Genomic DNA, 16,124 nt, shown 5'->3' with positions numbered 1-16,124 from the left:
GGAATAGTAGGAGATTAATTCAGAAAGGAAATTGGGAGTCCAACTGCAGTCAAACGCTGCATAACACTATTAGGGTCTTGGCTTTGACTCTGAATGAAATGGGGAGACATTGGAGGATTTGAAGCAGAGGAATGGCTTGATCTGCCATGTCTTTGAAGGGTCACACCGGCTGATGTATTGAAAGTGGTTTGTTGGAGGGTTTGTTTCCTTTATTGTCTCTGACAGCAAGGTGCTCATCCTGTATGGCTGTGGCCTTCTGAGGTGAGTGCTAGTTCTTTCCTCTTTCCACTGTTTCAGCCTCTCTAACCCTGTGGAAAGGACTGGACATTTCCAAGTCCCCCTCTGCAGCTTTCTAGAGGTTGAATTGTAGGTAAAACCAGTAAAATAAAACACACATCCAAGTTAAATTCATGGTAAAGGAGAAGGATCCTCCTTGTCCGATCTTATACATGTTTGTGTGAAGCTGTTTTTTATGTTTTTACAGAGTAAAGTGCCAGGGATTTTAACAGGTGAGTCTAGATGTATACATGCAGGTCTCGTGTTTGTATGGGTTTCACAGTTGCCACCATGGACTTACTCCCTTGTGCTGGCATTGGATATGAGTACTTGAAATTTGTCCTGAGATTTTTTTTCCTTTGAGACTAGTTTTCAAGCTACACAAGATAATCAGTATTAACTGAAATAATGTGAAAAAATGTGCCATACAGGGGCTTCCCCGGTGGTTCTGTGGTTAAGAATCTGCCTGCCAATGCAGGGGACACGGGTTTAAGCCCTGGTCCAGGAAGATCCCACACGCTGCAGTGACTAAGCCCATGTGCCACAGCTACTGAGCCTGCGGTGTAGAGCCCGAGAGCCACAACTACTGAGCCCATGTGCCTAGAGCCTGTGCTCCACAACAAGAGAAACCACCGCAATGAGAATCCTGCACACTGCAACAAAGAGTAGCCCCCGCTCGCCACAGCTAGAGAAAGCCCACACACAGCAACGAAGACCCAATGCAGCCAAAAAGAAATTTAAAAAAAAAATGTGCCGTACAGAAAAATATAAAATGATCATTTTTCTCACTCGGGGCCTTCTTCAGAGCCCTTTTTTTTTTTTTTTTTTTTTTTTTTGGCTGCGCTGGGTGTTCATTGTGGCGCACGGGCTTCTCTAGTTGTGGCGTGTGGACTTAGTTGTCCCGCTGCATGTGGGCTCTTAGTTCCTCCACCAGGGATCAAACCTGTATTGGAAGGCAGATTCTTAGCCACTGGACCACCAGGAAAGTCCCTTCAGAGCCTTTTTTTTTTTTTTTTGGCTGCGTTGTGTCTTCGTTGCTGCATGTGGGTTTTCTCTAATTGTGGCACATGGGCTCAGTAGTTGTGACTCGTGGGCTCTAGAGCACAGGCTCAGTAGTTGTAGCACACAGGCTTAGCTGCTCCGTGGCGTGTGGGATCTTCCCAGACCAGGGCTTAAACCTGTGTCCCCTGCACTGGCAGGCGGATTCTTAACCACTGCACCACCAGGGAAGCCCGTCATTTGTTTTGAATCTCAAAATTTCCCAGATTTGAGTCCATGGGAGTTCCTTTATGCTGGTTTGTCCCATTTTCATGTCACCATCACATTTTGTGCACTTAGCTCTGATACAAAAGATATTACAGTTTCATCCTGCAAATTTCCTTTCTCTGCCAGGAATCAGTCTTTTCTCTAAGGAGATTTTCTTTTTGGTAGAGAAAGGTATTGAGAAATCAAAAACTGTGTCTTGGATGTGCTCAAGGACATAGGTGAACCGTTGCTTCCGGGCCTTCTTTGACTACACTGCATTTAGGTTCACAAACACTACCCATGCCATGGCAAGATACAAGCCATTAACTAAAGTTCAGGAAGTGTTTCAAACTTTTTCATGGTAAAGTTTATTTCAGGGGAATACACGAACATCAACTGTACAATTTGATGACTGATAAATGCATTTATACATGAAAAAACTTCCCAGTCTTGGTATAGAACAATTCTGTGATGCCGAAAAATGCCCACTTTCCTGATTCCGTGAGTCTCTGAGAGTCATTCACTTTCTGATTTTTTTCAATGTAGTTGTTTTGCCTATTCTTTCATTGGTATCTAAATTTAGCCCATACTGGGGAATTCCCTGGCAGTCCGGTGGTTAGGACTGGGTGCTCTCACTGCCAAGGGCCTGGGTTCAATCCCTGGTCGGGGAACTAAGATCCCACAAGTTCTGTGGAGTGGAAAAAAAAAATTTAGCCTGTACTAGTTTTATGAAATAGAAGTATTTTATTTGAAATGCTAAATATATTTATAAGTTTTAATTAAGGTTTTTATTGATACTTTTCCTGGGCTTTTTAATTAATTGCCCAGGCATAACAAAATTATACATACCATCTAGTCAGTTCATGTCTGTCCTTGTGTACACATACTTTGGTCTCCTTATTCAGGAACATGGTTTGCACCTTAATCTTACTGCGTTAGGCATCTCTTCCTGTGGGCCTTGCACTAAAGGATTCTATTTTGGGTTTTCCTCACAGCCTCCCCATGAAGCAGGTGCCTGAAAGGCATCATTTTCCATAAAAGGAAATCGAGGCTCAGGGAGATAAATGTACTTGCTGAAAGGCAGGGAACTGATGAGCAGCTGAACCAAGCTAGAGATAGAGTTTGGCTGTACATGGGGTTTGTGCTGTATAACCACAAAACTATGCCACATGGCTCCAGAATGGGCCAAGGTCTGGCACGATGGTGACCATGATGATGATGGGGATGGTGATGACAATGATGTTGATGATGGCAGCTGGGATTGTAACCATCAACAGACCCATTCATTAGGGAGCACAAGGTGCTGCCCTATGCACTTTTCATACATTAACCAATAGACCCTCCTACAGCCCTGAGCAGCAGCTACAACATTATCCTATTTTACCAAGGAGGAAACTGACACACAAACAGCTCATTGACTAGCACAGGGTCACACAGGGCATAAGCAGTGAAGCTGGAATTTGACGCATCAGTCAGCCTCCAGAACTGGACTCTTGGGTGCTACAAAAAGGAGGAAAGGACATGCAGCAGGAAGGGGAAAGTGGAGGTGAGGGGTCAGTGGGATAGGGAGAATTTAATGGGATAACAGAGGGAGCCTATGGGGGACGGTGATTTGGTGATTCCCAGATGTTAGCATTTCATGAATCACTAAAAAATTTTTTTTGACTAGAAAGCTCACACAGATTTGGTAAAAAAGGACATTTCACACCCACATTTCAAAAAATAAAGGACTTTTACCTGGAAAGAAGGCAGAGGATAGCATCTCACAATGGAGGGGCATCTTCTAATGTAAGTTGAGCTTAATGAGAGACTTAATGCATTAGCTGTATTTTCGTGACTTTGAGAGCACAGGGGTGCCAGAATTAAACGTGTGGTAATCGACAGTGCCTGGAACAGGCCTGACATGTGGTCAGTGTCAGTGGACATTAGTGATAGCCATTGATACCAGTGCTTTCAATTTAAATGGATGTACTTTTTATTTAACTTAAGTAGATTTATTCCAGGAGGGAAAGATGCATTACTCTGGTAAATTGGAAAACCAGTTTGATTGGCTACAAATGGAGACTTGCCCTCAAAACACAACAATGAAATTGAAATAATGAAATCAAGTCCCAGGGAGCTCATGCTGCCTTCTGAAGCCTGTGAGTATAAAATTGTTCTCTCATAAAAAAGGGAAATTATTCACAGTCAGAAAAGTATCAATAACAAAGCACGAATGGAGACTTCCTTTTGAAAACTTTAAGGCAGAAAAAAGGGAAAACGTTCGTCTTCTCAGTGTGTCCATCATGGCATGTGAAGAGGGTAATTATAATCCAGGCAAACAATCAGAAATATAATACATGTTAGCAGGAAGAAAAAAAAATCCAATTGACCGTGCCTCCACTGCCGGGGGCCCGGTTCGATCCCTGGTCAGGGAGATAAGATCCCCAAGCCACATGGTGCGGCCACAACAAACATACAAACAAAATCTAATTGAATAGTAACATACAAGGATAAGTAGACGATGTTAAAATAGCTTTTACAAATATCCTACATTTGTTCTTGGAAGTCTGCAAAAGAAAGATCTTGATAAAGGTAATCCATGTACATCAGTCTGAGCAATCAACATTTTATTTTATTTTTTCATATTTATTTATTTTCATATTTATATATTTATTTAAGTCCCCCCACACAGTTCTTTATGTCAGAGGGAAAAAATGCAGTAGAAAAGATGACTTAGGACTTGTTTTTGGTTAAGGGTAAGGATTATTTAAAAACCAAAAGGTGGGACTTCCCTGGTGGCACAGTGGTTAAGAATCCACCTGCCAATGCAGGGGACACAGGTTCAATCCCCGGGAAGATCCTACATGCCGTGTAGCAACTAAGCCTGTGTGCCACAACTACTGAGCCTGCACTCTAAGGCCCGGGAGCCACAACTACTCAGCCCTCGCACCTCCAGCCCGTGCTCCGCAACAAAAGAAGCCACTGCAATGAGAAGCCCGTGCGCCTCAAGGAAGAGTAGCTCCTGCTCTCCACAGCTAGAAATAGCCTGCGCACAGCAACAAAGACCCAATGCGACCAAAAATAAATTAATTTATAAAAATAAACAAAAATAAATAAATAAAAACACAAAGGTCATCAACCAAAGAAAATAAATTAATTAAAGCTTAATCAAAATTAAAACTTTCCTTTTCAAGAGATAGTTAAGAAAGTAAGAACTCAAGTCACAACCTAGAGAAAGATATTTGTAAGAACTATCTCTGAAAAATGACTGTGATTCTCAATATATAAATGGTCCTTATAACAATAACGAAAAATAACACAATTCAAAATATTCGCAAAACTTCTGAAGGCATGTGTCACCAAAGAAGTATAAATGGTAAATAAGAAAATGAAAATATGCTTCTCCTTATTACTCAGCATTGTAAACACATTTTAAAGCCACAGTGAGGGACTACTACACACTCATTGGAATGACTAAAATTCAAGCACTGACAATTTCAAGTTAATGAAGAGATGAAACAGCTACAACTCATATTTCTTGAGGGAATACAAATTGATAAATAACTTTAGAAAATACTGTTGTATTCTCTTGTAATGCTATACATACACATATCATACGACACGGTAATCTCAATTGTAGGTATATCCTTAAGAAAAATTAAATCTTATGACTCAGGAATACTTCGGTGGAAATATTCACAGTAACAGCAGCTTTATTCGTAAAAGCCTAAAAACAATATAACGTTTGTGATTTTACTTTTTTTTCCCCTGTCATGTGTTAAAATATCTAAACTAGTCCCAAGGCAGAGTGGCTCATGCTAAGACCCAAATCTGAATGCTGAAACTTACTTCAATTTCTATTTTTTGCAGATATCTGGCTCTTTCAGGAGCGGAAATCTAAGGCCAGCCAATCAGAATATGCCTGATAAGCTTTAGTTTTTCACAACCTTGTTCCAAAACTTCCCTGTGCCCCACATAAAGAAAATTAACCTTTCTATGACCAATCAGCTATTGCCTAGTATGAATTCCTTGTTCTCAAGTATTTTTGTCTATGTAATCTGTGCATTCTGAATAGCTCTTCAGAGCTCCTCTCTATTTTCTAGACTGGATGCTTTCCAGTTCATGAGTCACTACGTAAAAGCAAACTATATCCCAAAATTAAAGTCTGTGAAATTTTCTCTTAAGATGTATTAACATTTTTTTTTTCAAATTGTATAGGTTTGCATGGTCTGAATTTTTAAAACTTATTTATTTTTGGCTGCTTTGGGTCTTCATTGCTGCAAGTGGGCTTTTCTCTAGTTGCGGCGAGCAGGAGCTACTCTTCGTTATGGTGCTCAGGCTTCTCATTGTGGTGGCTTCTCTTGTTGTGGAGCACGGGCTCTAGGCACGGGGGCTTCAGTAGTTGTGGCACACGGGCTCAGTAGTTGTGGCTCCCGGGCTCTAGAGCGCAGGCTCAGTAGTTGTGGCGCATGGGCTTAGTTGCTCCGTGGCATTGAATTTTTTTAATTCAATTTTACATTCAAATCTTGAAATCTTTCTTTGCTTCTTTTTTTTTTCTCATGCTTTTGGTAGGTATAGCAGTGCTACTTAGAGATATCTGACATGTTTTCTTATTGATACACTGGTTTACGTAGTGCATGTATCAATAGAAAGTATTTTTTGCACAAAGGGGCAGAGGTTTAAAGTAACTGCATAACGCTAAACACTTCTGCAAAGTAATTTTAATAGATACCCAATGGCAATTTGTGATATTTACTAATTTCTTTAGTTTTACCAACATTTGGTAATGTCAGACTTCCTTAGGCTCATCAATCTGATTCGTTTCATTTTCATTTTCCTAATGGAAAATAAGACTACTTTTTTAAAAATGTTGTTTGCTTTCATAGTTCTAATCTGAAGTGACATAGAAGAATTTTGCCTTCTCAGGTTTTAAATCTTTCATTTGTAGTAATTATCGAATTTATTTATTATTTATATATTAAATCTTTAATAATTTATAGATGTCTTAATATCTTCCTAAGTGTTTTCTTGTCATTTCAATTTTTACGTTTTTTTAAAGAGTCTGTTATTATCATATAGTTTGTGTACATGCTGTGATAATTTTTATATTTGCTTTGAGAAGTCCTGTAAGGCATGCCAAATTAATAGTGTTGTGAAATGTGAAATAAAAAGGAGTCACTTCTGTCAAGGGATTTTTAAAAAATTATATATATATATATATTTATTTATTTATTTATGGCTGCATTGAGTCTTCTTTGCTGCGCGCGGGCTTTCTCTAGTTGCGGCGAGCGGGGGCTACTCTTCATTGTGGTGCGCGGGCTTCTCATTGTGGTGGCTTCTCTTGTTGTGGAGCACAGGCTCTAAGTGCGCAGGCTTCAGTAGTTGTGGCACGTGGGCTTCAGTAGTTGTAGCTCGCGGGCTTCAGTAGTTGTAGCTCGCGGGCTCTAGAGCGCAGGCTCAGTAGTTGTGGCGCATGGGCTTAGTTACTCAGCGGCATGTGGGATCTTCTCGGACCAGGGCTCGAACCCGCGTCCCCTGCATTGGCAGGCGGATTCTTAACCACTGCACCACCAGGGAAGTCCCCCGTCAAGGGATTTTTAACATGGAGCTGGGAGGCTATTAATTAGTGGACCTCCTGCACTTCCCCATCTTGTGAAACCATGAACTTTTGATCTGGGCCAACCTGCAAATATTCCAAGGATTCTGCAAAAACACCTGCAACTTGTCACACTAATGGACTATTACTTCCCTGTAGTGATAGCCTTAGCACCCAGTCCTGTTCAGCAGAGACTAGCTTCTGCCTCCAACTCCAATTAAAATCCTTTGTAATGCAAACCTCTCTTTGTCTTTAAAAGCTCCTTACTTTTATTCCCTAGCCCACACCCCCGCCCCACCCCCACCCATCCCCAAACCCCCAACCCCCGTGAAAAATTGTCTTCCACGAAACCGGACCCTGTGCCAAAAGGGTTGGGGACCGATGGCCTAGCCCGACATCTTTTTTGTTGTTACTTAAATGTGTGCCCCGAATTGCAATTCTTTAGTCCCAAGGTAACGCGTTGTGCTTGATTATTGTCTCTCAGGTTAATTTAGGTTGACAGTATCCACTATATAGTTATGTTTTCTAATTTCATGTATTTTATTTTAGCCAATGATCAACATACTTTATTGCACATAATTCCCTTTTTATTCCAAAATCTTATTAACTTGGTTTTTCTTATTTGAAAATACTTCCAAGGTTTTCATAAAAAACAAAAACAACAAATAAGGACTCTGGCTACTCTCAGTCTTTACACAACTGGAATGCTTTTTTTCTAATCTTGTATCAACTTTTATGTTGAGAAATGAGTTAAATCAGAATTTTAAAAAGATTAACCATACAGGGTTTGATGGGTTTGCTTTGATGTGTTGTTCTTCCCGCACGGACTTGGCCCATTAGTGCCCCGGAGTTTGGGGGAGGGTCTCCTCCGCCCCCGACTCGGTGGACCGATGGGAACTACATTACCCAGGAGATTGTGTGTGGACCGGCCTTGTTCTCCACACCAGTGATGGCCCCGAACAGGGGCTCTTCCGGGATTGTGAACTAGGCGTGGGCGGGACTTCTGGCTCCTTCCTGAAGGAGGTCGTTTGGCTGCTTTTGCTGCCGTCTGCAGGACCCGAGGCTCAGTATCACTTGGTGGAGCCGAGCTTAGAGAAACTGGAAAGAACCCGAGGGGCGCCGTCCACACTGCCCAGGAGTGAGCGGGTTGCGGAACCCACTTCCGGGATTTTCGGCCTAGGTCTCCGCCATTATCCTGCGCGTCTCCTGGCACCACCGCGCCCACAGGGTCCTATGTCAACCAACACGGTGCAGGACCCGGCCCAGGTGACTGTTCCGCCCCACCCCACCCGATCCTGACCCAAATCTCAAGCCCCCAGGGAGGGTCTCCTGCTCAGGGCATTGGGGTTCAGTCCCCTGCTTCCAGAACTTTAGGTGTGCGTGTGTGGTGGTCCCATTTCTGACAGGCTGTGTGACGCAGTGTGGAGCGTGTTAAAGGCTGTGGGTTTGGCCAGTGCAAAGACTTGGAGGTGCTCAAGAGCCGGGAGCATTCGGGAAACCTGGGGTTCCAGTCATTTATGCAGGGAACAGAGAATTTAGGGAGGAGTCAACAGTCTGGGCCAACTGTCAGCATTCTGGGTGCTGCGGAGGGTTGTGAATAAATCAGGAACACGGTCTGAGTTAGAGTTTTAAAGTATTCCAAAGGCTGCTCAGGGGAGAACAGACTGGAACAGACTGGGTTCTCAGGGTGGAGGCAGGGAGACCTGGGAGAGCCCAGTGCATTCCACTCCAGAGTAAGGTGGCTTCTGGACCAGAGTGGTGCCTATGGAAGTTGTTGACCTGAAACAAATAGACTGCCCGCTATTTCTATTGCAAATATGGTTCCCCCCCTCCGCCCCTCTCCTCCTTCCCATCCTCCCCCCCCAACCATCATTAGGGAATTGCAATTGGGGTGTGCAGCTATGGTGGGCTATCACTTTTATGGAGATTAAAAAAGGATGTTAGAAGGGCTGTAGCCACCAAATTGTCCATGGGTTTTTTTTTTTTTTTTAAAGAGTCCATGGCTTTGCTTTTCATTGGCTGAGTCCTTTCCAGGAAAGAAGGAGTCTTCATCCTTTTGGATTCCGTTATTGTTTCAGGTCAGTGAGGGCTGACCTCTTCTGGTGTGCCAACTCTAATTGAGGTTTCTGTTTACTAATTTTTTTATGAAGGAATATAAGTAATAAGATTCTTAATAATTCTTAAAGATAATTAGCAGGATTTCCTGGTGCAGTGAATGTGGCTCTGACCTAAGGACAGAGTAAAGGACAATAAGCATTTTCTTTTGGCTGAGCATCTGGAAGACTTGAGACCAGCAACTGATGTGAGAAGTCAGTTTCAGGGAGAGATTAAAAGTTGGATTCGGGACATGCTGCTTCTGAAATTCCAAAGTTGAGGTAACATAGGGGCCGGTGGAATCTGTAGTCTGGAATTGAAGGAGGAGGTCTGTGGCTCACTGATGTCCATGTGGTTACAGACTAAGTCGTGGACTCCGGCCAATTCTGAATCTCAAATTTAAGAGGGAAAGTTTGGTCACTTTTCTGGGAAAGGGGACCTGAGATGAAAGAAGAGAGACCTGGGGCTGGCGGGCAGTGCAGAACAGGTGAGACTTTCTGAGGCTACCTGAAGATGGGAGGGTTCTGTGGTTCCAGAGCTTTCTGGGGAAGCAAGGGTATAAGGAGTAAGGAGTCTTGCCTGGAGTGGAGATGGAGAAAGATGTGTTAGATTGTGTAGATTCACTCCTCTGAACACTTAGCCGACTGTGCATTCGTTTTTGAGCCAGCAAAAAGTGGGCAATGTTGACCAGTCATTGAAGCCCAGGCCCAGTCAAGGGCAGAGGTGTCTCAGCTCTCCCAGGAAACTACGAAGTTAAAAAGGTATAGATTTAATAAGTTAATCTTGTGTAAGCAAATAATAACTGCTTAATATACCTGTGTATAAAATAATAATAAATACATATATATATAAAATTTAGTTTTTGCCTTGGGCTCTTCACATAGACCTCTGAACCCCTTGGAATTTCCTGGGGGTTAGGACTTTTTTTCACAACGACCCCATTTTGTCACACAGGAGTTTATTACGATGAGGTGACTTAGGGCAGGGTCCCTAGGTAGACTCAGGAGGGCACTGGTCACCAGAAAAACTAAGCAATTAGAAGTTTATACTCTCCCCCAACCCCCCAACACTGGGGCCTCCCAAGGATCAGAAGGAAACTAGAGACTAGGTATAAAAACTGCTGAAGAATGAAATTCAAGGTTCCTTCAGATTGGTGAACACATTGAAATTGCGGAAGTGCTGGGAGGGTGGCATGTACTGAAAGGGCCTGGAAACACCATGGTGCCCTCTAGCACCCCACCCCCCCCAGACCTAGATATCTCTTCCATTGGGCTGTTCCTAAGTTGTATTCATTATAATAAACCAGAGAAATAAGAAAACTGTTTTCCTAAATTTTGTGGGTCCTTTTAGCAAATTATCATAACTTAGGAAATGTTCATGGGAAATCTTGAATTTGTAGCCAAGTAGAACAGAAGTACCGTTAGCCTGGGAACCAGACATTGGAACTGGCCTCTTTAAAGAGGGCAGTCTTATGGGACTGCGTCCTTAAACCTTTAAATTCTGTCCCTAACCTCAGGTAGTGTCAGAATATGATTAAATGTCAGTCACCCAGTTGGTATCATAGAATCAGATCATTGGTGGTGGAAGAGACATCATATATTTGGTGTCAGATAGGGAATCACAGAAACCTCTAGGTATTGATTAAAAGTCACATTTATATAATGACTTGAAAGACATGTAGGAAATACCCAGTTTTCAAAAACATTTACAGAAATGTTAATCCTGTGTTCAGTAATAGCTCAGTCTTAGCATTAGATATGCACTAATGCATTTGATGTCTACACTAACATCATGAGATAGGCACCATAAATATTGCTATTATACACATAAAGACACTGAGTCTCAGGGACGTTGAGTCTTTTTGTTCAGGGCCATAGAGTTGTCAAGTTATAGCTCTGAAGACTGAGGATCCGAGGTCAGAGGTCAGCCTCAGATGACTCATCTCCAGGAAAAGGAAGGGAGGAAACAGTTCAGCCTTTACGTCCACACCATGATCACCTTTATCTCAGATCCTCCCTCTTTTCACAGGTTCCCATGGTAGCAGCAGCATTTATGGCCCCTGGACAGGTAAGTGGAAGAAACCCCAGTACCTACCCACACGTCATCCCTACCCCTGGTCCTGACACACAGATATAGGAGACAGTGTTGTCCTGGGATTGTGGGCCCTTAGGTCTGGGCCCTGGCACCATCTCAGGCACAGGATCATTAATCAAATCCAGCAGTTGTATGGAGGTGTTCCCATGTGTCCAATGGAGAAGGTCAAGTGGTAACATGTCCTTGGGCACAGACTGGAGATGAGACTGAGACGGGAGTCTTCAGGGAACTGCCAAACCCATGACGTGGGCTGATAAAGACTGGGGGCATGAGTCATTCCTGAGATAGCAGCCTGAGGAGCTGGGCCTCTCCTGAGGGGGCGGGTCCGTGACACGTTGGCCACAGAGGAGGGAAGTGATCTGACACTGGGTCTGAAGAGGCTGTTCTGCCTGCCGAGAGGAAGACTGGGGGTGAGGGTGGAGCCGGGGGCCAAGTGGAGGGCACAGTCCTGGTGAATGTCGATTGTGACTGGATCCTGGCAATGGCTCTGTAGCAGGAGAGGAGGTGAGTCTCTGAATCTCGTTTGTGGTAGAGCTGATTTTCTGCTGTACAGGATGAGAGAGAGTAGTCTGACATGACCCCAGGATGTTTGCCTCTAGGTGACGGTGGGGATGCCATGTCTGAGACGGGAAGTCAGAAGTAGGAGTAATGGACAGAAGGACTGTCCAGAGTTCCATGTTCCCATGCTGAGTCTGAGATATTGCTGGGATGTCTTGTGGGAGGTCCCACAGAGGCCTGGGGAAGCACCGCGTGCTGGGTGGCATGTGGGGAACACAGTGAGGTGCTGAAGTCCTGGGGCTGAGGTGGTGGCGTGGGGTGGGGTTGGGGTCACGGTCAGGCACGTGAGGGAGCTGTGACCCTGCAGGGCTGGGCAGTGGAGAGGGAGGGAGTGTGAGCATGGACTCAGAGCCCTTGTCCCCAGGCTTTACTCCAGGGGTCTGAGCACAAGTGTCATTGTATGTGATGTGATCTGTGTGATCTCAGGAGAGTTGACTCTGAGGAGAGTGGCTGGGGGTCTGTGTAGCAACCACAGAGCGTCTGTGAGACTGCCTGTCTCCCTCTCTGTTTTAACTGAATGATGTAATGCTAGCAATTTCCTGTGGCATCAGGACCTGGTGTGTCCTCTGAATTGGGTTACTGGGGTGGACAACCATGACCTGGGGGTCCTGGTTGCAGAGGCTGCTGTGAACTCACTTGTCCCCCTCATGACAGGGCCATGTGATCTTTGAGGATGTGGCTGTGTCCTTCTCCCAGGAGGAGTGGGGTCTCCTTAACAATGCTCAGAGACTCCTGTACTGTGACGTGATGCTGGAGAACCTGTCACTTATAGCCTCCCTGGGTAAGGACCCCTGTTCCCACACCATCGCCCCATACGGGACTCTGCCCTTCTTTTTGCATGGCTCACTCCATCCTTCCGAGCCTGGACCTTGGACACTGCTTACTTCCCTGCTTTCCTATCACTTGAGCTGTGTTCCCCCACCCTGTGTGTTGTTCAGCCCTATACCATAGATGTTGAAGCCTTTCACAGAAGGCTTTGGTCTCAGAGGCTTGAAGCCTGCCCGACTGATACCACTTAGCTTTGCCACCAGTTGTTGTGTTGACTGTTCAGATGTGTGCAAGATCCGTGTCACATGTTCTAACCTTTTTTTGTGCACTGCCTGTGTCAGAAATTACAGACACTTACATGGTCACCACTTGTGGTCAACCCTAGATTATGTTTGCAAGACTCTTTAAGGTTCTTCTAGTGATACATCTTTTTCCTGAAGCCTGTCATTGGTTGGTTCACTCTGGGCCAGTGTCTTTCTCCTAGTGGCCCTATTTTCCTCTGAGGACTTTGATCTGGTAGTGTTCATAGTCACCCAGCCTGAGCTGAGGGATGGAGACAACCCTGGGTGCCTGGCAAGGTAGGGCCCTCTCTAGTCATAGGAGGAGTGTTAATTGCATTCTGGGCCTGGTGAGTAGGAGCTGTAGGAAGGCGTGATACATTGATGTGTTCTAATCCTACAGGGAAATGTCCTTTCTCCACGACTGTTTTAGTCTTAAACTCATCATGGCTGTACCTCATTCTATCGTTCTTCCCCATTTTGACACTTTGCCCCTTTTATGTATCTACTGTGGGTTCTTTCTCCTGGCTCTTTCTATCTCAGTGTCATCCACATTTCTCCTTTTCCTCTCACTCTGCAATGTTGTCTAATAGTCTCTTCTTAATGTATCTTGGGAGGTGAAAGTACTTATATAGTCCTTGAACTCTTGGTAGTCAGGTGTGAATGGTGTGAATGCCTTTTCCTGGAGTGGGACACACATTCTACCCAATACACTTGTCACCACCAAAAAATTCTGCTGAACACCGTTGGCCGAGGAGTGGGTTGTTCCAGGCCTCTACTCCTAGTACAGTGCCATATCCTGGTGTCCTGTGTTCTTGCTGTTCATAAGATCTCTCCCTATTCTGTGACCATCAGAGGTCTAGTATTCACAGTAGCCCCTTCTTCTACCTGTCTGCCTCCCTTGTTTGAATCCTGCACAATGGACTTCTTCTCTGATGTGTCATACAAAAGCTATAATGGGCTCCTGTCCCACAAAAGTCTCCATGCACTTTATCAGTTTTTTTGTTTTGTTTTGTTTTCCTTTCAGGTTGTTGGCATGGAGTAGAAGCTGAGGAGGCCGTTTCTGAACAATGTGTTTCTGTAGAACAAGTGACGGAAAACAGGAATCCAAAGCTGGAGCCATCTATCCTGAAGCCTCTTACTTCTGTTACGAGTGTCCTGGCGGAGAAAGATGTTTTGTACTTGGCTGACAATATGTTCACGTGCGGAGAGGTTGAGAAGGCTTTCCTAGGCAGCTTGGGCTTTCCCCAGCACCAGCCCTCCCATGATGGAGAGCATCCATGTAGAAGCAGGCAGAGCAGGGAGGTCTCTCACCCTGGGCAAGGGCATCACAAGTGCAGCGAATGTGGTAAAGCCTTCAGTAAAAAGTTTAAATTCACAGAGCACCTGAGAGTTCACACTGGAGAAAAACCTTATGAGTGCAGTGACTGTGGGAAGTTCTTTAGACACAGCTCCAGTCTTATTCATCATCGGAAAGTTCACACAGGAGAAAGGCCTTATGAATGCTGTAATTGTGGGAAAGTCTTTGCCCACAAATATAAACTTTTTGAGCACCAGAGAATCCACACTGGAAAAAGACCATATGAGTGTAGTGAATGTGGGAAAGCCTTCCTTCGCAAGGATTCACTTGTTCAGCACCAAAAAATCCACACTGGAGAAAATCCTCATAAGTGTGGTGAATGTGGAAAGTGCTTCCTGTACAAAAATAACCTTCTTGTGCACCAGAGGATCCACAGTGGAGAAAGGCCTTATGGGTGTAGCAAATGTGGAAAGTCCTTTGTCTTCAAAAAAAGGCTTCTTTATCACCAGCGAATCCACACTGGAGAAAGGCCTTACATGTGCAGTGAATGTGGGAAAGCCTATGTCTACAAAGGAAGTCTTATTGTGCATAAGAGAATTCACACTTTAGAGAAGGCTTATGGGTGTAACAAATGTGGGAAATTCTTTACAAGCAGTTTTGCCCTCAATAGACATGAGAATGTTCACAGTGCACAAAGGTGTTATGAGTGCAGCGAATGTGGGAAAGCTCTCAACGGCAAAGTTAAACTTGCTGAGCACCAGAGAATCCATACTGGAGAAAGACCCTATAAGTGTAATGAATGTGAGAAAGCCTTCATGCGCAAGTATACACTTGTTCAGCACCAAAAAGTCCACACTGGAGTAAAGCCTTTTAAATGCAGTGAATGTGGGAAGCCCTTCACTTACAAAACAAGTCTTGTTGTCCACCAGAGAATCCACACTGGAGAAAGGCCTTATATGTGCAGTGAATGTGGGGAAGTCTTTGTCTACAGTAGAAGTCTTGTTGTCCATCAGAGAATCCACACTAGAGAAAAGCCTTATGAATGTAGTTCTTTGTAAGCAGCTCCAAGCTCACAAAAAACAAAGTTCACACTGGGGCAATGCCTTCTGGACTTATGCTTTCCTTCACTTGAGTTAATATCTAGCAGCACAACTCCTATGTAGTAGGGTAGGTGAATGTATACTTTATATGTGGCCAGTCAAACTTTTCTAAAATGGTAGTATCTTTTTATAGTCTCACGAGAAGCAGCAGAACATGAGTTCCTGTTTTTTACATTTTTACCAACACTTGGTATGTTCAGGCTTTCTAATTTCAGTGATGTCATAGGTGTATCTAGTGATTTTAACTAACATTTCCCTATTGACACAATGTGAGTGGTTTTCCATGTGTTAATTTCCAACCATATTTCTTTTTTTCTTTTTAGTTTTTATTGGAGTATAGTTAATTTACAATGCTGTGTTTCAGGTGTACAGCAAAGTGAATCAGACAGCCATATTTCTTTTTTGAAATTTCTGTTCATATAATTTTGTCATCTTAATTACTGAGTTTTGATGTTTCTTCATGGATTATTGATTAAGGTCCTCTAATGGAAATATTTACCAATATTCTTCCAGACTTGTTCTTCTCATTTTAGTCACTTTTCCAGAGAAAGACTTTATTTTTTTTTGGGGGGGGGGTGGTTTTGGACATGCTGTGGCATGCAGGATCTTACTTCCCCAACCAGGGATTGAACCTGTGCCCCCTGCCGGGGAAGCACAGAGTCCTAATCACTGGATCTCCAGGGAATTCCTCAATATGAAGCTCAGAATCCACTTTTCAATTTGTGCATCACAAAAAAATCCTACTAGAATTTTGACTGGGATTGCATTTAATCTTCAGTTTAGAAAGAAATACTGAGTGTCCCAATCTATAAACTTGATAGATCTCCTTTTAT

General features: G+C 43.8%; 1 protein-coding gene across 1 annotated transcript; it reads left to right on the top strand.

Annotated features, from left to right (window-relative positions):
- The first annotated feature begins 8,801 nt into the window (after positions 1 to 8,801).
- On the top strand, positions 8,802 to 15,849 carry LOC309977026 (uncharacterized protein). Its single transcript, XM_082862939.1, has 4 exons — positions 8,802 to 9,177; positions 11,222 to 11,260; positions 12,500 to 12,626; positions 13,919 to 15,849. The coding sequence occupies exons 2-4, from the start codon at positions 11,228 to 11,230 to the stop codon at positions 15,247 to 15,249; spliced, it is 1,491 nt and encodes a 496-aa protein (XP_082719065.1). The 5' UTR covers positions 8,802 to 9,177; positions 11,222 to 11,227; the 3' UTR covers positions 15,250 to 15,849.
- The last annotated feature ends 275 nt before the right edge of the window (positions 15,850 to 16,124 follow it).

Source organism: Leucopleurus acutus, assembly GCF_964270905.1.
Source record: "Leucopleurus acutus genome assembly, chromosome: 20".
Lineage (NCBI taxonomy): Eukaryota > Metazoa > Chordata > Mammalia > Artiodactyla > Delphinidae > Leucopleurus > Leucopleurus acutus.
The sequence above is the reverse complement of the archived record's forward strand: the minus strand, read 5'-3'. Positions and strand labels throughout refer to the sequence as shown.

Excerpts from the sequence above, each read along its gene's own strand:
- LOC309977026 (XM_082862939.1), top strand. The coding sequence starts at position 11,228 with ATGGTAGCAGCAGCATTTATGGCCCCTGGACAG. Across the intron at positions 11,261-12,499 it reads CATTTATGGCCCCTGGACAG|GGCCATGTGATCTTTGAGGA; the intron begins GTAAGTGGAAGA and ends CCCTCATGACAG. Across the intron at positions 12,627-13,918 it reads GTCACTTATAGCCTCCCTGG|GTTGTTGGCATGGAGTAGAA; the intron begins GTAAGGACCCCT and ends TTTTCCTTTCAG.